Raw genomic sequence first — 19,941 nt, forward strand, 5'->3', positions numbered from 1 at the left:
ATACTTAGCATAAATATATTAAGTATATTATTTATATTTATTCGGTTTTTAATAAATTAATTCTTATAACTCTTAGCTTAGTAATAACTCGTTAAATAGTTATTAACGTTAGTTTTAATTAAGGGTACGTTAACTTATTATTACCCCTACTTCCTAACTTATTTTTTTAATATTTACTAAATATATAGCCCGTTTTATTATATATAAAGTATTTAATATTATTATTACGACGCTTTTATAATAGCTTAGTGCGAGTATTTTTATTATATAGCTTTTATAATATTACTCTTAGCGAGTTTTAAAGCTTAGCCCCTTAAAGCGTTTTTTATTTTATTTTTATAAAAAGGGGATATCTAATATAATTATTTTAATAATAAATATAGCCTCTTTTTATAATACTTTTATAACTAGTTACTACCCTTTTATTAATTTAATAACTATAATTAATTAATTTCGTAAGCTATATTACGTGAGTTCTTTATTAAAACTTTATAATAAATTAAGTCGTCTTATAATTAAAATAATAATTTTAAAAGGAACTAATATATTTTTATTTCTAAATTCTTTATTTCTTTTTCCTTAGGTTATAATAAATTACTAAGTATTTAATAAAGAACTAAATAAAAATTTAGCTTTTTTTTAGCCCTTTTATTCTTAGCTTTTTATAATATTCCTATTCTTAAGTCCCGGGGTCTATATATTATTAATAAATAAACGCTAAAAAGTTATTTTAAAAAAGGGCATATTATAAGCTCTTTTTATAATTATATTATTATATTTATAATAATAAGGATATTTTAAATAAGACTTATTTAATATATTATTTTATAATACTCTTTATATAAAAATTATTACTTACTTTTATAATAATAATCTATTTGTTTTTTATTTCTGTCCTTACTAGCTACTCGGGCAATTCTTAATATCGATTACACAGTAGTAATACACAGTATTAATAAATACTCCTACTATCTTAATAGACTATTTTTTTTTAGATTTTCTACTTTTTTAACTTTCCCTCTTATAAAGTTCATAACTACGGATTATTAACGGCGAGATTGGGCGCTATAATAATAATCTATATTATTATTTAAGTATTAATAAACTCTTTTTTAATTAATTTATAATTATAAAAAGAAGGCTTTCTATATTCTTATTAACTTAGATATATTACTAACTATTTAGTAAGTTATTAAATAAGCTTTTTATATTAACGCCGTTCTTAATTTTAGTTTTCAATTATTATTTTTATTATTTTATAAAAGTAAGTTATTATTAAGCTTATTAGGTCTATTAAACTAGCTATTTTAGTATTACTTACGCTTTTATTTGTTTTTATTTTAATATTCTACCTTTGCTAGCTGCTCGGGTGATCCTCGATGTCGTTTACACGGTATTCATACACAGTATCAATGGATACTCCTACTGTCTCGATAGACTACTATTCTTAATATGAATATTATTATTTATCGATTCTACCCCTATACTTCTCGACTTATCACGCCCTTATGTTGCGCACCGGCTCTCAGTCGGCAGACGTCACGGCCGGACAACTTTAAACATCACCACCGCTGTTCTAGATCATGAGCGATTCCCTGATTGCAGACCCATCATCGCCATCGTCGACCTCGGTTCGGCGGCAACATGTGGTTTCATGGCCAAAGACCGTCGGCTAGGTCTCTTCTAATCGTCGTCTCGGTGCTGGCACTCGGCTGTACCTCAACTTCGAGCCAGGTATCTAGCTCAATCGACGCCTCACCCACAAACACTCAGATCGCCTTTTGTCAGTTCAAGACGATCAATTACATCACGCACACACTTCCTCAACAGTGTCTCAAGACCAGTTGGCCAGGCGGCAGGGCTGTCAGCGATGGTCCAACTCCGATGAACGACAACGCAAGCTTACCTCCCGACGATCCAACGAAAACTACACATAGTGCTGGGGATACCGTGGTCGCGACCACCAACGTCTCGACACTCGACCGGACAAGCAACGATAACACAAATCCGTCTCCTACCGAGACCGCAACCGATGATGAAGTCACACCGAGGCCTTTCATGTCCTTTGAGGAATGGAAGGAAATGATGCTCCGAAAGGCAGGTCAAGACCCCTCGGAACTCAAATCCCGGAAAACAGTCGAGCGAGCGACCGAGCATGATAGAGCAACCAGAAGTTCAGGTCTTGATAGTCTCGGTATTGACGATGGGGAGATCGACTTGAACTTCGATGTTGTTTCTGAGAAAATCAGCAACATTGCATCAGCACCCCAGGCCATTCCGACAGAAGTGGCAACTCCCGACCAACAGCAAGAGCCTGTACTTTATGACGATGGCAGGACGCAATACTACCGGAGTAAGGACGCTGGAAAGACCTGCAAGGAAAGGTTCTCCTACTCGTCATTTGATGCTGGCGCAACAGTTCTCAAGACCAACAAAGGCGCGAAGAATGCCAAGGCCATCTTGGTTGAAAACAAGGATTCATACATGTTACTGGAATGCTCTGCAGGAAACAAGTTCGTGATTGTTGAGCTTAGTGACGATATTCTAGTCGACACCGTTGTGCTGGCCAACTTTGAGTTCTTTTCCAGCATGGTACGGCACTTCCGGGTTAGTGTGAGTGACAGGTATCCTGTGAAGGTTGATAAGTGGAAAGATTTGGGGACATTCGAAGCCAAGAATTCTCGGGACATCCAGCCCTTCCTCGTTCAAAATCCCCTGATCTGGGCTAAATACGTCAGGATAGAGTTCCTAACTCACTATGGCAACGAGTTCTATTGTCCAGTCTCGTTATTGCGTGTGCATGGCACACGAATGTTGGAGTCATGGAAGGACCAAGAGACGCAGACTGATGAAGAAGAGACGGTGGAAGAGCCTGTGGGCGAGCTGCCTAGTTCTGCCACCAACGCTGAGTTTGGAGAGAATGCCACGTTTGCATCCCCAGAGGGGGGCTCCTTAGAGGTGGCATCTGACACCTCGCCAGACCTGCTCATGCCGCGCCACATCTTTTCGCGTCTGGATTGGGATAACTCGACATGCTCTCCTTTAATGCTACTGCCGCATTCAGAGCCAATTTCATCGGACCCAGAACTGCAGACTGGAGATCGTGTAAAGCAAGGCTACCAACCATCAACACATGATCGATTTCGGGCCGGAGACTCTGCCAAACGTGTCTCTGAGGACAGATCGGCGTTTGCCCCAGCAAACTTGACAGATCAAGTTGACGAAACATACATCTCATCATCGGCGAAGTCTGTTCCTGTCGGTCTACACCAAAGCAGCACATACACCGAATCGAGGCCAGGAGGAGGAGAAAGTACGACATTGGGCACATCCTCAACAAAGACAGCACAAGCCACTGTCCAATCCCGCAATAAGCACAACTCAACAGCAGCGCCCTCGTCTCCTACAGTTCAGGAGAGTTTCTTTAAGGCCATTAGCAAGCGCCTGCAGTACTTAGAGTCAAATGTCTCACTGTCACTCAAGTACATCGAGGACCAGTCTCGCTACCTTCAAGAGACCCAGAGAATGGCCGAGAGGAGGCAGTTGTCTAGAATAGACATCTTCCTGGACAGTCTGAACAACACCGTACTGTCAGAACTGCGGACTGTTCGCCAGCAGTATGATCAGATATGGCAATCTACTGTCATTGCGCTGGAGAGTCAGCGAGAGCAGTCACAGAGGGAAACCGTCGCACTCAGCTCTCGGCTCAACATTCTTGCCGATGAAGTTGTGTTCCAGAAGAGGATGGCTATCGTACAGGCCATTCTTCTGTTGTCATGCCTCATCCTCGTCATATTCTCCCGAGCAATGACACAACCGATCCTGGCTGGCTCCTTTGATCTCGGTCGAACATCGAATCTGAACCATGCCCAATCTGGCATTAGATCCGAACAAGTTGTTCAGAACACATATACCTCCGTGTATGACAGTTTTGGCCGGCCGTTTGACGGGGAAGGCCGTGGCGAAAGAGCCTCAACGGAGGGGGGTTCTGGAGCCTTGCAAAACTTGCAGGGCACGCCTGCAAGGCTGCTCACGCCGGCATCAGAAGATGGATACAGTTGCCAAGCCTCAGAGAGCAATCTGTGTGGCCCTGATAGGTCTATGATGTCGCAAACACACCCATTTGGTACATTTGCTGACAATGACTCCACTGGGGATTGCCATGACTCATCCGTGGATTTTGGCGAGCATCTTCTCCTTGAGGCAGCGGCTGGAACATTAAATGATGCGGCACGGCATGGTTGTGGAATTTTGCCCCAAAACTCACTTCGTTCAACTAGAGTCCTTCTAGACCCCCCGCCACTGGAGAGCGACGCTGAGGCTCGTTTAGCAAATCAACCTCTTGGGGTCGTCTCATCTACGGTTCGCAAACCACTTCCAGCTTTACCAGAGTGAGTATCTCACTTCGGCTTACAAAACCCCACCATGTACCGTATCCAACTCGACTTTGTGTTAGGTTCCTCACATCATTGCCATCGCATTGACGAATGGAACCACATCATACCCATTGCCATGGGCGGCGTGTTGTATGCAGCATCGTGGCAATAATGGGTTTTGTTATTGAAATGAGACAAAGCGCAGGAACACACTTGGCACGGCTGAGAGATTATGCAGCCATGATATCTTAGCAGAGTATAGCTAGGTACTAATGATTACACGTTCATGACGCTTCCAGAAAGCTCCAGTATATAACAATCAAAGTTGGAGCCCCATGTATGTGGACAGAACTTCAATGTCTCAATTCCCCCTAATAATATTGCGATGCCAGTACTTTCATTCGACCTGCATTATCCCTTGAAACTGCCTTCCAAATTCCTCCACCCACTACCTTAAGCATGATACATGTATGGCTGCATAGATGCTTCGAAGTCATGTTCTTCGAGGGCGGCCAATCTGGTACCTCGGTCATACTGCGAGCGTCTGCGGCGTTGCTCGTCGCGGAAATGCTGTCCAGCGTTGGGTGTGAAAAGCCCTGCGAGGTTCCTGTTAGCATGGTCTAGTAAACATCGGCGATCCTTTCGTACCAACGTGTTCTGCATTTTCGCAGCTTCGTTTCATCTTCGACTGGTTGTCTGGCTCTGGAAAAGACTCCTCCTCTCCCGCGAGCTCTGGGACGGGCCCATTGCAAGTGTAGAACAGCTACATTGTAATTAGTGTTCAGCTCTGTCGCGCGACTGGTGGAATCTCGCTGACCTTGGGACGATAATGCGTTGCTTCGAGCATTACGGAGCTGTTTCTGAACTTCTGGACAAGACAATCCTTGCCCTGAATGGCTTTGAGAGAGCATGTCAGCAGGCCAGTTTGGCGCTTATCCCACTTCGCGGCACTCACTAGCATAGGAAATTTCAGCGACCTTGTCGCTCTTGAAACAGTTCCTGGGTCGATGTAAGCTGGTGTAATGTCGTCTGGATTGATTGTTACGTTCAACATACCATCTCTGGTTACCTCTGGTATTGACGAACTGTAATCTGAACATCAGCACTGCCGCGAACGCAAGGTCTGGGCTTACCGACATCAATGATGTCCAACGGCTACGAAGCAATGTCAGTAACACGTTACAGGCTCCCCAAAGGTCAGACTTACATCCACGAAATTGATAAAAGCGTATCCGACACTGAGGGAGTCCTTCGTGGTTAGCGACCTGATGCATGATGAGTTTTGAGACGGGCGATACTGCTTACTTGCAGTCATTGGCGAAATCAATCCGGAGATACATGAAGTCATACTTGCCCCAGCTAGATTCATCAACGATCCGCTTGAGCATTGCTTGATCTACTTTGTTCGGAATGTTGCGAAGCATGATCTCAGCACTGTCAGTCTGAGTATCTAACAACACCAACACATCACTTACCGTGGTGCGAACATCTGTTCCTTCACGGATGCGGTTCACATCGACGTGGTTGTGGTGGCTAGCAACATTATAATAGGGTGATCTGTTGACTCTGGCTGCATTCTGCCTTCGGGGCTCGGCTCTGGTGCCAGGAGACATCGATCCCATCATTGGCATGCTCGGTGAAGGCTGTGAGAAAAGATGGTTCGTGAACTGATACCTCGCTGAGTCGGATGTAGACGTAGGCGGCGAGAGGCGCTGGCCATCATTCAGAACGTATGCTGTACCTGGCTGAAACTGCGGCTGGCACAAGATGGGCCACATCGCCAGAGGGGAAACCTGGATACCGAGAGGGGGGTATGGAGATCCAGGCACGGGTATGGACACTCCCTGAGGCATGAGAGGCATCGAATTAGCTTGATTGGAGAGAGAAAGTGCATGAAGGGCACTTGTCAGATCGTGCCTAGGCGTGGTTGGGCTGTGGTCGTCGGTCGGGCCGTCTTGGGGATCTTGAGCCGCATGAGGAATCTCGTTTTCGTCCAAAAGCGACAGGGTGATGTGGATCCCCTTGAAAATGATTAGCTCACTTCCAACGTTGTCCCCGTGTAGTTTGCCAGCGCTCGATGAGCTTACTTCGACAATTATGTTGTTGAACATAACCACGGCTGTGGCAGCTTCTGCCTGGTCACTGAACTGAATGATAGCTCTGTATACCGAAGGATCATTCTTCTGCTGAGCATGGTATGCCGAGAGTTGGCCCCGCGACTGCAGCATGCGCTTGAGAACTGCTTCGGTGCGGATAACGTCGAGTGGACAGGGAGGAATAGCTAGGGCAACAATGGCGACCCAAGCTCCAGACTTGACTCTGTTCCTAATGGCAAGCTTCTCGAATATCAGTTATGAGACTTCAGTAAGAGATCCAATAAGACGCACCTCTGAAAAGTCAACATTTGACAGATAGTCGATTTCAAAGTCAGCCTCGACTCGATAAACGTTGTCGTGGACCAAAACGGCGTCACGAATGTCGCTGAACTGGACGGAGATTCGCCCTCCCCTGTGGAAGATCTGTCGCGGTTCTTGGAGTGAGAGACCAAGTCGCTGGAGTTTCTAATTACTTGTTAGTCAAGATATCACGTGACGGGAGGCAAACCACTCACCACGAGACAAGTATTCAGATCGGTGATGCCAATGTTTCGGTTTTTGGAGCCGATTATGAGACATTCCGAGAGTTCACCAACATCCCTAACTCCAGTTGGAAAGACGCTGGAAGCTGATTGCCTGTCTCTGTCGAGAATTGCGAATTCAGCGTTCTTGTCCAGCGGTGAAGAGAAGGGCTGGAAAGTAGAGGCAGTCGGCGACAGCTTCTGATGGCAAGTGTTTGAACTTGTAGTGATGAAAGGGTCCTTCTCGGCACTAGACAAGACATTGCCAAAGGCACTCGAGGGAAATCTCGAGGGAGTGGTCTCTGGCGAGGCTTGCACAATTGATTTGAGAAGACGAGAGGACCTGGTGGCGCTTTCCTCTGGGGAGAAGGCGGTCAACCTTGTGTCAGGTGTTCCCTTGAAGGAATCGGCAGCGCCGACAGAGGAGTGAGGCGAAGAAGGGTTAAACATGACGTTCTCATGGGGTTGGGCCATCTTGTCTGTCGTGATGTTTCTTCTCGACGAGCGATGCCTCTCAACCCAACAAGTGAAGACGAAGGGGAGGAAAATGAGAGAGTGGTGTCTGATAAGTAAGGGAAAGAGATCGAACTACCGAGACCCGGGGGATGATAGATGGAGTTGACAGGCTTGAGTCTCAACGCAACAGGCAGAAGATTGAACTCTGTTGCTTGCCCGCGAGGCAGCCGTGCCCCTGCAGAAGTCTCAGACGGGTGACGATACCGAGTAGTTCTCACCTTGGAAGAGGCCGACAGCGAAAGTTCAGGACAAGTTGAGGATGCGTGGGCCTACGCGTGCTATGCGCCGACAAAGATGGCCAGGTAGGTAATGTCAGGTAGTCGGGGTGGAAGTAGGAGAGATGTGTATGAGTCTGGGGGCTTCGTGGGAAAATGTGAAATATGAGGTGTGCGAGGGTGGATGTTGGTGCAGCGCAAGTTGAGAAGGAAAGAACCTGCCCTTCATGGAGGCAGCGAACGGAAGGAGCCTGCCTACCTTATGTAGCAGTTGGTGGGCAGGTGGTGAAAAGGGGGAAGGCACGTCGCAGGGTGGATTCCTTCTCTCCTTCCCCGGCAGTGACACTTTCCTTCCGTGGTGGACGAAGGAATATTACGAGGGCTTGCACCTGCCTGCCTCCAAAGTCTGAAGTTTCACCTTACCTACTGAAGATTCCTCCCTCACCACACGAGCTTCGTCTTCATCCGGGAGGAGCCACATCAATCAATATGCATCAGGTGTACCTGCCCCAACTTACAACCTCTCACACTTCCTTCCCATACTCCGAACGAGGGAGCAGCGAGCCGATCGGGACCGCTGGAAGGACACTGTTCGCACCAATTCCGAGGCAGGTACACGCCGACAGAACTGTGCCGTAATATTACTGTTCTGTGGAGAGGTGTAAGTCCAGCGTGGTGACACGAAGAGAGCGAGAGAGGCCAGGGCTTGTAGATGCCGTTCGTGTTCCTGTTAGGCTTCTGAAAGAAGTATGGCAAGCAGCCCGAGGTCATCCTTTATGAAGAATGTAGGATCAAAACTGAATGGACTTGCCATGTCTGGAAAAGTTGGGCACTACGGTCCACTATGAGCTGGCGATGATCTAAACATAACCGTTGCCCAGTATCAAGTTGGAGCTACGTTATGAGGGACGGGACCCACCCACCCCGCAAACCGGGAGACAAGGTCCTTGGCTGCCGGAGGACACGGCCCCGGGATGGAAGGTCACCCACGTCAAAGTGGTGCTGCCAGGTATGCCAGGGTACCTTACTTTCCATGCGAGCACCTGCATTAGTGGCGCTGACCGAGCCTAGTCCAAAAAGGAAGAGCCTCCTCAGGCCTGCATAGCAATCCGCATATCTTAGCTCCGACATCACCAACCGCCGGGTGGAGCTTGCTTACCTAGTACCAGTCTATCGACCTACCTAAGCATCCGTACCTTAACACAGGGCCACCGGCACAACCCAATCGCCTTTTCGTCCACGTTCGTCAGATTTCATTGAACTGGCCGCTTCTGCCTCAACCAGAGACTTGCTCATGCCCAGCCCAAGCCACGAAGCTGGTTCTACAACAAATCGCCACCGCCTACCGACTAAACGAACCTCGTGTCCAGTCCACCCCAACGAGACCGCGTACTGCGCAAGGCATGGAACAAGATGCCTCGGCGCCCGCAGACCTATGATGATTATGGCGCAGCCGTCCAACAGGTTGAATCTGAGCCTTGATACTAACCGCACACATCTTTTTCATTTGCTAACTCGAACTTGCCCCAGATCATCATCACTTCATCTGACGCAGACTTTCTCGACCAGCTCATTCCGGTCCTCAAAGATGCTTCGCACTCGAATCGAACCCCCTCGCTGATGCAAAATCTCGTGCGATATGCCGAAGACAGAGAATCTGATATCGAGAGAATAGGCTTGACAAAGCACGAGGAGTTTCTTGGTTCCGTGAACCAACTTCAGAACGTGCGCGAAGGCACTGTTACTCTCACAGCAGAGATTCTCAGATTGAACCAGTCAATCCAGGCCAGCACCGAGAAGCTTGCTGACCAGAAGCAAGCTCTGGTCAACACAAGAGCCGTTCGGCAGAATATTGCCGACGCATCGGATGCTCTGAAAGAGTCGCTCAAGATCCTCCACGCTGTCAATCATGCCCATGACCTGATCCGTACTAAAAAGTATTATGCAGCACTCAAGTCACTCGAGGACTTGCAGAATGAGCATCTGATTCCGACGATCCAGAATAAGTACGCCACTCAGCATAGACTAGCCGATGTGATCCAAAAGTCGATACCCGCATCTCAGAAAATCATTTCTGAAGCCGTTATGACCGACCTAAATACCTGGCTGTTTCGAATTCGCGAGACCTCACAGTTCCTTGGTGAGGTCGCGTTCTATCATACCGAACTTAGAAGGGCGAGACAGAGAGAACGTGTGGAGCGAGACAGTTTCCTCAACAACTTCAGACTCAACTCGTCGATCGAGCTGGTCTTTGACGAAAGCGAAGAGTTCGACGTGCTCGACAACGAGGAGCTACGGGTTGACTTCACCCCGTTGTTCGAGTGCCTCCATATCCACAATGCCCTGGGTCAAAGCGAGAAATTCCGTGCCGAGTATGCTACAACTCGTCGCCAGCAGAAAGATTTACTACTGCCAAGCACGGTGAATCTTGTTGCAGAGGATGAATCCTCCCTGAGCAGTCTCCTCGAAGGCATTGCTGGTTTTGCCATCATCGAGAAGGCGACCATGAGACGAGTCCCCAACTTGCGCTCTGCGGTTGATGTAGGCTGACGCTCCCCTCGGCCTCCCTTTGTGCTGGTGCTGAATTGTTCTTAGGTTGACGAGCTATGGGACTCAATGTGTCACACTGCTATCACATTGACCTCTCAGGCCCTCAATGAAGTCAGCAACGCCGAGATACTACTCAAGATCAAAGGCGTTATAGCTCTTTTCATTCAAACCATGGAGGTAAGCAGTTTTGTTGAGTCGTGTGCTACTCTTCAAAACCCGTTTCCTGACGCTTGATTCACAACAGGGCTGGGGCTATTCTGTTTCTATGCTGGACAACTTCCTGCTTACGTTGTTTGACAAGTATGCAGAGCTTTTGAAGCGTCGCTTCAGCGAAGACTTCCAGGAGGTACAGAATCTTGTCCGCTTAGGCAAAGTTTGGGGTAGCTAACGCGAGCTAGATTGTGTCAACGGACGACTACATGCCTATGGCAATTAATACTCGTGAAGAGTATGAGAAGGTGGTGAACGTTAGCTGGTTTTCCCAAGAAAAACCGCTCGAGGAGCTCAGGTAAGCAAGCCTATTGTCTGACCATATCCTTACTCAAGTGTCTGATCATCATTCAGCTTCCCCTGCGTTTTGCCATTCTCGCAGATGTATCCACTTTGCTGCATCGACATCCGCAACTTCTTGAACCAGTTCTACTTCTTCTCCGATGACCACTTCCAGCATCCAAATGTAATCGACGACACACTTCGCAAGGCAAGTAACATGGCTGGTATAACTTGAGAAACATTACTGACTCTTCAACAACTTGCAGTCGCTTGACGAGCTGCTGACCGAAAAGGTTTGCAAGTCTCTCGTCGAGAGGCTGAGCTCACAATATCTCGGGCAGATTGTGCAGATTCTCATCAACCTAGAGCACTTTGAAGCCGCATGCCAGGAGCTTGAGCAGCTTCTTATCCGAGCAAGATCGTCTACGTCAGCTGGCGGCCCTGTCACGCTTGTTGCCACTGAAGAATTCCGAAACAACAAAAAGACAGCCGAGAAGCGTATTTTCGAACTTGTCAACTCAAAGATCGATGACCTTGTGGATACAGCTGAATATGACTGGTATGTTGGACTAGACTGTTTTCGACTACAAACGAAACGCCTCGTTGATGTTGACTAACAACGGTATATAGGATGGTGACCACGACATCTCCCGACCCAAGCAGCTACATGCAGACCATGACCCGGTATCTTTCGACCATCATGAACTCGACGCTTCTAGGCTTGCCAAGAGAAATCAAAGAGCTCATATACTTTGATGCACTCAGCCATGCCGCCAACAAGATTCTTGTGAGTTTCTTGATGTCCCGGGCAGCCCCAACTCGTTCCGACATCACTGACATATGTTGTCGTGCAGGCGTTGCCACTTTCCCCGGACGTCAAGCATATCAACACCAACGCCGTCGCGGCCTTGGCCAAAGACGTTCAGTATCTCACCGAGTTTGTCGACAGTCTTGAAAACGGAGCCATGCTACGAGAGAACCTGGACGAACTCCAACAAACGATCAACCTGATGCAGTCTGACAATCACGACGAATTCTTTGATATTTCAATTCGCAACAAAAAGTTTGGTCGCGTAGACGCATTGAACGGTCCCATCCTACTGGAAAAGTAAGGCTCGAGATCACTTTCGTCTTCCCACACTCAAATATTGACATTCCTTACAGGCTTACCTCGAATGCCCAAGGTCCTACACGCAGCGCTCCTCTCGCCAACTTTTCATCCAGATTCGGTATGATGAAGTGAGAGCCGTTTGCCTCCCAGATGATGTGTGCAGAACCTAGTGCATGCAAGGGGTACTCTGTTGAATAAACCAGCACGCGTCATATCTGAGTCCTGCTGAAGCAAATACCCATTTGTATTCTCTCCGGGATGTTACTAGGCTCAGATATGGAGCTCATAGCTTTCCCCTCCGCAACCTACTAATTACTCAAGAAGATCAATCCATCGTGAAGCACTGGCAGATTCGATGCTGTCCCGTCATCATGGCTCTCGTCGCTAATAATGCCTTGAACGCCTCTACGCCGGATCCAAATCGAAACGATAACTTGGCCCCTATTTTTGCTTCACCTGTGAGGGGTAAACTAAAGATAGCCGCTGTAGACACATTTGTTGCTGCGCGTGTCCATCCTCTACTCGAACTCCTCGCTGGACATGGGAGGCTGTCAAGTTCGTCAGCCCGTTCGTGGCGTAGCGAATCATCAATACTGGACAGACACTCACCTGCTGTGGCTGCATAGTCCCATAACCATACATGCCCTCAATCTCGCCATACATGGGTTGTTGAGCTTGTCCATAGGGGGCAGAGGGGCCTGGCTGTACTTGGCCGGGGTACATATTCGGGTTTTGGCGATAATCCTGATCGGGCCCAAGAGCGTGGCCAGCGAGACCGTAATCAGTTGCCGCCATGGGATGCGAGGAGGACGAATGGTTTGCTGGTTGTGGCATGGAGCCATGCTGGCCTGGCATTTGGGGGTTTGCTTGGGCTGGAACGCCTTGGGGTGTGGGAGCAGCCTGTCCCGCTGTTCTCTTGGCATGCGAAGAAGCCTCCTCCCGAGGAACTATGTCAATAAGAAAATCAAACATGTCCGATTTGGCGAGGGCAGATGCAATGTCAGATCGCTGTAAAGTGCGCCGCTTGTTCTCTTCGGCGTGGATCCATGCCCGCATCGTGAGTTCCGTGATGAAGATGTCGCAGCCCTTTGCGAAGAGGATGGGTGCTTCGGCGGATATCATTTTGACTTCGGGATCAGCCTTCATAACTTTCTTGATGCGCGCCAGGGGCAGTTGATGCAGCTTGTAGTCATGGTTGTCGCTTTCCAAATGATTGATGGTCTGCTGCCAGTAGGTTGTCAAGATGTCCTTGTACTGGCCGGTCAAGCCTTGATGAACCTGTCATATGGCAACGCGCGTCAGTCGACTCCAGGTTCATATGAAACGGAATGGGGGTGTGACCGCACATTTGCCCAAGGGCCGGTGTAAAGTTCTGCGGGAGCGAAACCCTGGGCCGATAGCTGTGTGCGTGATTAGATACGGCTCATGAGATGGATCGTATGCGTTGCAGGTAGACGCCGTTTGCGAGTCGCAAGGAGGAGATACGAACCGCAGCACTTGCGCCTAAGTTTGAAGATGGACATCAGTACAACTGTGGTAAGAAGAGGCTGGGATGAAGTGAAGGAGGTAGCTCGCGTCAAGAGTGCGCTCCATCGCGCATTCGCGCGTGATCGGGGAGGGTAGGCGAGGGGGTTGGTTGCATTTCCACTTACCATAATGGCCGCCATGAGACGTATCATACACAGGCTGCGGGCGGCCTTGCTGGGCATGAGAGCCAGGCTGATTTTGAGGGTCCATGGTAGCTGTCGCGAGAAACAGTGATTCCTGACTGTACCTAAGGTGGTTGAAAATGATTGATGCGTGGAATTGGTGGGCAACGCGATGGGAAAGCTGCGAATCACAGGTGTGTGGGGGTTGTCGGGTCGTCTGTCGGACGTTCAAGGTTGTTGATTGAGACTTGCGATCAGTGCTCTGGCGCGTCTCGGCTCGGAGGCGCGGTGAGATACGCAAATCAGATGCTTAGAGTCGGATTGCGATGCACGGGCTACCAACCATTGAGAGACCCTTGAGGCGTTGGGACTCTGGACTTTGGGAGGACGGTGGAGGAGAGAGCAGAGAGCGGGTAAATGTCCGGCAGGTCTCCAAAGTAAGGTACCTAGGGCAAGGTGGGTAGGCAATGTAGGTAGGTACTTAGGTTCAGCGCCGCGGACTGCCTCTGTCAACAACTTCGGTTGCCCGTAGGTAAGGTAAGCACGCAAGGTATTGTCAGGGAGCCAAGGATGAAGAATCGAACGATTTAGGGTGGAAGGAGGTGAGTACGGATAGACAGCAAACGCCAGTGATATGTTGGATCCCTTTAACTAAAGATATAATACTTGAAGCCGGTTGATGTTTGCGACAGGCGAACTTGAACGCGATACTGGCTACTGAGCGCCCATGCGGTGAGGTGAGTGGGCTCGACAGACCTCTTATCGGGGGCAGATGTGAGGTACCTTAGGTAACAGCCTCTTCCATGGGCAGCGTCATTAGGAACAAGGATGTACCTCGGTAAGGTAAGGCAAGGTACCTAGAATCTTGAAAGCACAAAACCTGGAGGCTGGCATAAGGTAGGCTGAAATCCATTGGTCAGGTTATGGATGCCTTACGAGACTAATGTACTTCAGGGTATGTGGGCGGTACCTTGTTAAACCTGTCATGAGTGCCTGACCGCTAAAAAAATCACCCGACTGAGATAGGTGTGCTGGATGGACATCACGGCCTGACTGCAAGGCAACGCTACCTCACCTTACCACACCTCACCTCACCTCACCTTACTACCTTGCTTACCACCCTAGGCACCTGACTGTGTGCGTGGTTTGACACCTTAAGGTAGGGAACCAAGTCCTCAGCGTGGCCCGGGTAATTCAAGCGACGTGTAATGACACCTAAGGTATAATCCAGGATACGTTCTTGGTAACCGAACATACCTTCAATTCAACCTTTAGGTGTTGAGCACTTTACGATCGGGCAATGCAGCAATAGGTACTTAGTACTCTGCAGGCAGGAACGTTGGTATCTTGGGTGCGACATGCAGCCTCAATTCTCAGAGCACACCGAATTACTCTATTCAGCTGCCTGTTGGGCATCCCACGGCCTCGTCAATCACGCAGCCCCTTGGGAGGCCGAGTCGCCCCAAAATTTGGTGCTGCCATTTCCTATCTGACGCCAGACAATATTAGATATGCCGTGAAGGTGATGTGGTCCCCAGTTGCGTAAGAGCTGCATGTGGCCGATGACGTGGCTGAGAATCGAGAATCCAATACGACTGCACTGTAGAGCAATGCGCTGCTCTAATGCGGCGGGAGTCTATGAGCTGGCCAGGGCAGCTGGTCTTTCATCGCTTCCAGCTTACATAACAGCCTGTGTATCGATGCATTACCTAATACATAGTAATCACCTCCAACCTAACCGACGCGCCTCAATTCACTATCCACTCGTGTCGAATCCCATTGCCCCACTAGACCTTTAAAGACGAAAAAAAAAAAATCTTGCTTCTATCGGCACAGCTCTCTTCTTTCTCCTCGATCCTTTTCTTCACACAGCTGATCCTCCCGTCAGCTCCCATTGTTCAATCGCACATTATCGCTATGCCAGAGCTGTGCGATGGGCGTCTTGATGAACTCCTGAAAGAAGCGGCTAGTCGCCTCGCGACGAAGCAGCCGCCACGGCCCAAGGATTGCACCTTGATTGCTATGAAGGCCGCGCCTGCCAATCCAACTCTGGATTCAAAGGTGCAAGCCAAGGCACAAGACCCAAAGAGCGTTATGCTTCGCGATCCTAGGCCAGCGGAGAAGAAGGTACGTTGCAGCGCCTCGCGCAATTTCTACTCCTTACCCTCCACCACTCACATCTTCTGATGAGAAGCAACCCCTGCTTTATTTTCTTGATGTGGTGACGGTGCCCGTCTTGGGTTACCTGCCACGCCAAAATGATCATTTATTTCATAGTTACTCTGATTTGAGACTCTCTCTCCCGATTCTGTGTCCTGCCTATTAGTCTTCAATGGACCTGTGAGCTAACAGCAGACAGACTGGCAAAGATAATGCTGGCCCGGGCTGGTTTGGCATTCCCAAGACAGACCCTAACGACCCCGAGCTGAAGCGAGACCTTCAGATTCTTCACATGAGAGGAACCGCCATCGATTCTAAGCGACACTACAAGAAGGAATCCCTCAAGGCCAAGGTACCTCGCTACGCTCATGTTGGACGTATTGTCGAGGGCCCGACCGAGTTCTACAGCGCTCGCTTGACACGCAAGGAGAGAACGCAGACACTGGTGGATGAGTTGTTAAGCGCAGAAAAGGCGTCGGGCAAGTTCAGATCCAAATATGAGGCGATTCAAACGAAAAAGGCGAGCGGCAAAAAGGCCTTTTACAAAAAGTTGGTGGAGCGCCGCCGGCGCAGCCGCCAGTAGCCAGAAACACGTTTTACTCTGGCTCAAGATGTCTCTTTTAAATTCGTGATACCCGAAGTCGCTGGCTGATAGCTGCGCGAAACAAATAAAAAATCAAACATGAACTATTGCCCCGAGTTGCAGGTGTCAGGAATGCAAGACATGATGGATGTGAATATTCGATAGCATAGTGTTAAATTCAATCACGACAATGAACTGTCCTTGAGAATGGAAGCCAAGCGCTCTATATGAATTACCCAACGAAGCAGATTTAATGTATTTAAGCAACGCGAGGTAACAAATCGTCATATGCATAAAACGAGGTATTCAATAAAGTGGACCTTTTTTTCTTTTCTTTTGAAAACGGCTGTTCCCACGCAGCTTACCTCATATATGAATAACTTGCGGGTACCTTTAGATTTTACCGTCAGGATCCGTACTCGACCCTTTCCGCATGGCAACAGCATCGCATTGCTCAAGTATCTCGGTCCATATGCAGAGAAGATGCGCGCTTCGACACTGTTGAGGCCAACCGCCCGCTGCCTGGCGCGGTCACATTTACAGGTTTGTTGGTACTCCTCTCGCGGTGTTGACGTTGCGTAGACGAGGCAAAAGTTGTTCTCTCACTGACCATTCAATCCTGGTTCGCAGGGAACCCTGAGACCATCATGGACTCGCTCACTCAACACAGAGACGCCGCAAGCCTCAGTGATGCAACCTTCGAAAGCTCCCGAACCAACGAGAAACTCGCAGGCTATTAGCGAGTCTGACCCTGTGTAAGTACTCACTGCGACTGGGCCATACAATATGCGGTGATATTGATGATTATCACTTGCAAGGCAACATTTCTTCGGGAAGACCAAAGAGAACGAACCAAGATATCCTCGAGGCGTTCAGGCACTCTATCTCCAGCCACTACGTCGCGAAGCCGAGTACGGAATTCCTTCATGCGACCTTCAGCTGCGCTCATACAGTTTGAGGAACCTCGAATTCTTCTCCGACTTTGCCCTTCGCGCAGCGTACTACCTGAAGCTCCCAGCATTCGGCCCTGTGCCACTGCCTCGAATTACTGAACGATGGACGGTTCCCCGGAGTAGTTTCATCTTCAAAAAGTCACAGGAGAACTTCGAGCGTATAACGATGCGTCGCCTTGTTCAAATCCGCGACGGAAATCCTGAGACGGTTCAATTGTGGCTAGCTTTTCTCCAAAAGCACGCCTATTACGGCATTGGTATGAAGGCCAACGTGTGGGACTTTGGAAAGCTTGGTAGGTCATAACAACGGAAGACGTCGTGCAGGCAGGTCCCTGCTTGCTCGTTTGAAGCAAGATTTAACGTGTCATTCTTTTCCCAGGTATCGGCAAGGCCATGGATGCCATTGATCCAGAGACGACTGAGGCGATTGACTCGCGGTGGAACCATCTGGGTCAAAACCGGGAACTTGATACAGTCGAGAAAGTGGAGGAGTTTTTGGCTACAGTTCGGTTCGATAAGGATAGTGGCAAGCGATCAGAGGGGGAGCGGCGGTTCCTCCAGACCCAATGGAAGAAAGACGAGGCGGCCAAAAGGAAGGCAGCCTTAAACGTCTGAGAGTTCGGGCCACCGATATGTCGACGTATAAGCTGGCGTGTCGGACCTAGGGAGAGTATTGGGGACAGCCAAAGAAAGGAATGACAAAAGGCTCTGTCAGTGTATCAAATAGTTGAAAAGGGACCCCGTCGTGGGTGTGTCCTGTGTAAATCATAAATATCAAACCTGGCCCTTGTCGCGTTGGGTCACAGACTGCTATTCTTATGTCGTTTACAAAGACTTGTGCGCCTGCGATCTGCTCGCCATTGGACATCATATCATGACAAAATCCTCAACTATGTCTCCAGGCCCAGGGCCAATCACACCCCGTTATAGCAATATAGACAGAACGGAAATAACCGGTTCATTGCCCCATGCGTCGGATTTCTCACCCTTTCGTTCGGTCAGTGGGTTTATCATGTTTGTGTGCGCCAACGATTCAGAGCACACGGGCTGGCAGGTATGAACTGTCATTGAGCTTGCAACTATTTTCGGGGGTTAAAGCCATCTGCGGGTCTTACCTAACCTCTTGACGCCTCGGGCCTATTTCGTTATTGACAACACAAAGTGAGTACAATGCCTGAAATTCTCGTTCTTTCTAAATCTAAAATCGTTGTCAGACCTCTCTACTCTGAACATTAATACGACTCTTCCTCATGTGGCAACGTTCGAGGCGGGCAGTCCACCGGCTCAAGGTTCCGGCCGGACGCCGCGACGCGTCAAGTGGGAATCACCAAGTCATTTTCTCGGGCATCCAGCCTACGGGAACACCGCACCTGGGCAACTACGCCGGTGCCATCCGCCAATGGGTGCAACTCCAAGCCAAGCCTTCTGAGAGCTGCAAACTTGTGTACTCCGTCGTCGACTTGCACGCTATCACCGTACCCCAGAACGCAAAACAGCTCAGGCAATGGAAGAGGGAAACGCTGGCAGCTCTGTTGGCTGCAGGTATCGACCCCGAACGCTCGACTTTATTCTATCAATCATCTGTATGTTACGATCAACCCCTCCGCGCCTCCCTCCCCCTCTCTCACACATATTTGTATACCCAAAGTCGTTTACCTGGGCAATCGCTGAAGCCGCCCTGACCCCGAAGACTGACAATTCAAACATCAGGTCCCGGCGCATTCTGAGCTCATGTGGATCTTGAGCTGTACAGCCTCGATGGGTTATTTGTCACGAATGACACAGTGGAAGGTCTAGTACTATACCGTCTCTTGATCAATAGATGAATTACTGACACCAGGTACTTCTTGACAGAGCAAGCTGTCACTCTCAAATGATGCCACCATTCTTGATGAAGGTGCGAAAGCCTCGCTGAAGCTCGGCCTATTCTCATATCCCGTCCTGCAGGCTGCTGATATTCTCGTCCACCGGTACGTTCACTTGGCCGTATCTCCAAGCGCTCCATGTTATTCGCCTGCCGCCTGCACCTATCATGGGAATCATGGTGCAATGCACTTGATTAACTTTCGTTCAGAGCCACTCATGTACCCGTCGGTGATGACCAGAGACAGCACTTGGAATTTGCTCGCGAGTGTGTAACAAATTTCAATCACAACTTCGGCCCTCTCTTGGTGTCTCCTGAGACCATCACATGTGAGTTTGTCCAGCTATCTTTCTTATCATCATCTATCTCCGGGGGCCAATTCCCTAACAAGATATAGCACCGACACGCCGGGTTATGTCGTTGCAACAACCAACCCAGAAAATGTCGAAATCCGCTAGGGACCCGAGGTCACGTATCCTAATCACCGACACGCCCGAAGAGATCAACGTCAAGATAATGAGTGCATTGACAGACTCCTCTAATAATGTTTCCTATGATCCGGCTAACCGGCCGGGGGTATCAAACCTGTTGGAGATCCTCTCTATTTTTGATGTTCATGCCAGGAACCCAGCTCAACTCGCCGACTCTTTTTCTCATGCCTCTCTCAAAGATCTCAAGCAAGCCGTCTCAAGGGCTGTCGTCGAGGGGCTTGGCGGAATCCGTGAGCGCTACATGGAGCTTCTGTCTGTTGACGAGGGACGATATCTCGATGCCGTCGAAGCAAAGGGTGCCAGCAAGGCCCGTCTCAATGCCAACGAAACAATGGCCCTAGTGAGAGAAGCCACGGGGCTGTGA

At 48.9% G+C, this 19,941-nt stretch overlaps 5 protein-coding genes across 5 annotated transcripts; 3 read left to right on the top strand and 2 right to left on the bottom strand.

Annotated features, from left to right (window-relative positions):
* Positions 1 to 1,644: 1,644 nt before the first annotated feature.
* CLUP02_03511 (uncharacterized protein) lies at positions 1,645 to 4,395 on the top strand (the record flags this gene model as incomplete). Its single annotated transcript, XM_049282531.1, has 1 exon — positions 1,645 to 4,395. One exon carries the CDS (start codon positions 1,645 to 1,647, stop codon positions 4,393 to 4,395), a length of 2,751 nt encoding a protein of 916 aa, XP_049139674.1.
* A 434-nt stretch (positions 4,396 to 4,829) lies between these two features.
* On the bottom strand, positions 4,830 to 8,189 carry CLUP02_03512 (RNA recognition domain-containing protein 2; the record flags this gene model as incomplete). The annotated part of the gene is made up of 14 exons (XM_049282532.1): positions 4,830 to 4,972; positions 5,025 to 5,139; positions 5,194 to 5,273; positions 5,332 to 5,375; positions 5,433 to 5,461; positions 5,514 to 5,531; positions 5,584 to 5,641; positions 5,682 to 5,803; positions 5,852 to 6,712; positions 6,764 to 6,937; positions 6,988 to 7,472; positions 7,583 to 7,684; positions 7,744 to 7,979; positions 8,170 to 8,189. 14 exons carry the CDS (start codon positions 8,187 to 8,189, stop codon positions 4,830 to 4,832), a joined length of 2,487 nt encoding a protein of 828 aa, XP_049139675.1.
* Positions 8,190 to 9,137: 948 nt separating this feature from the next.
* CLUP02_03513 (uncharacterized protein) lies at positions 9,138 to 12,009 on the top strand (the record flags this gene model as incomplete). Its single annotated transcript, XM_049282533.1, has 10 exons — positions 9,138 to 9,188; positions 9,255 to 10,265; positions 10,320 to 10,451; positions 10,519 to 10,620; positions 10,673 to 10,782; positions 10,839 to 10,950; positions 11,033 to 11,325; positions 11,397 to 11,553; positions 11,621 to 11,874; positions 11,931 to 12,009. The coding sequence occupies 10 exons, from the start codon at positions 9,138 to 9,140 to the stop codon at positions 12,007 to 12,009; spliced, it is 2,301 nt and encodes a 766-aa protein (XP_049139676.1).
* Positions 12,010 to 12,395: 386 nt separating this feature from the next.
* CLUP02_03514 (histone-like transcription factor and archaeal histone) lies at positions 12,396 to 13,586 on the bottom strand (the record flags this gene model as incomplete). The annotated part of the gene is made up of 4 exons (XM_049282534.1): positions 12,396 to 12,425; positions 12,487 to 13,155; positions 13,219 to 13,380; positions 13,530 to 13,586. 4 exons carry the CDS (start codon positions 13,584 to 13,586, stop codon positions 12,396 to 12,398), a joined length of 918 nt encoding a protein of 305 aa, XP_049139677.1.
* A 1,298-nt stretch (positions 13,587 to 14,884) lies between these two features.
* Positions 14,885 to 19,941, top strand: CLUP02_03515 (tryptophanyl-tRNA synthetase; the record flags this gene model as incomplete). Its single annotated transcript, XM_049282535.1, has 15 exons — positions 14,885 to 14,998; positions 15,065 to 15,292; positions 15,363 to 15,653; positions 15,718 to 15,836; positions 15,882 to 16,265; positions 16,713 to 16,812; positions 16,900 to 17,024; positions 17,088 to 17,515; positions 17,602 to 17,831; positions 17,950 to 18,276; positions 18,512 to 18,805; positions 18,933 to 19,013; positions 19,077 to 19,192; positions 19,297 to 19,415; positions 19,484 to 19,941. 15 exons carry the CDS (start codon positions 14,885 to 14,887, stop codon positions 19,939 to 19,941), a joined length of 3,414 nt encoding a protein of 1,137 aa, XP_049139678.1.

Source organism: Colletotrichum lupini, chromosome 2, assembly GCF_023278565.1.
Source record: "Colletotrichum lupini chromosome 2, complete sequence".
NCBI classification, from domain to species: Eukaryota; Fungi; Ascomycota; class Sordariomycetes; order Glomerellales; family Glomerellaceae; genus Colletotrichum; species Colletotrichum lupini.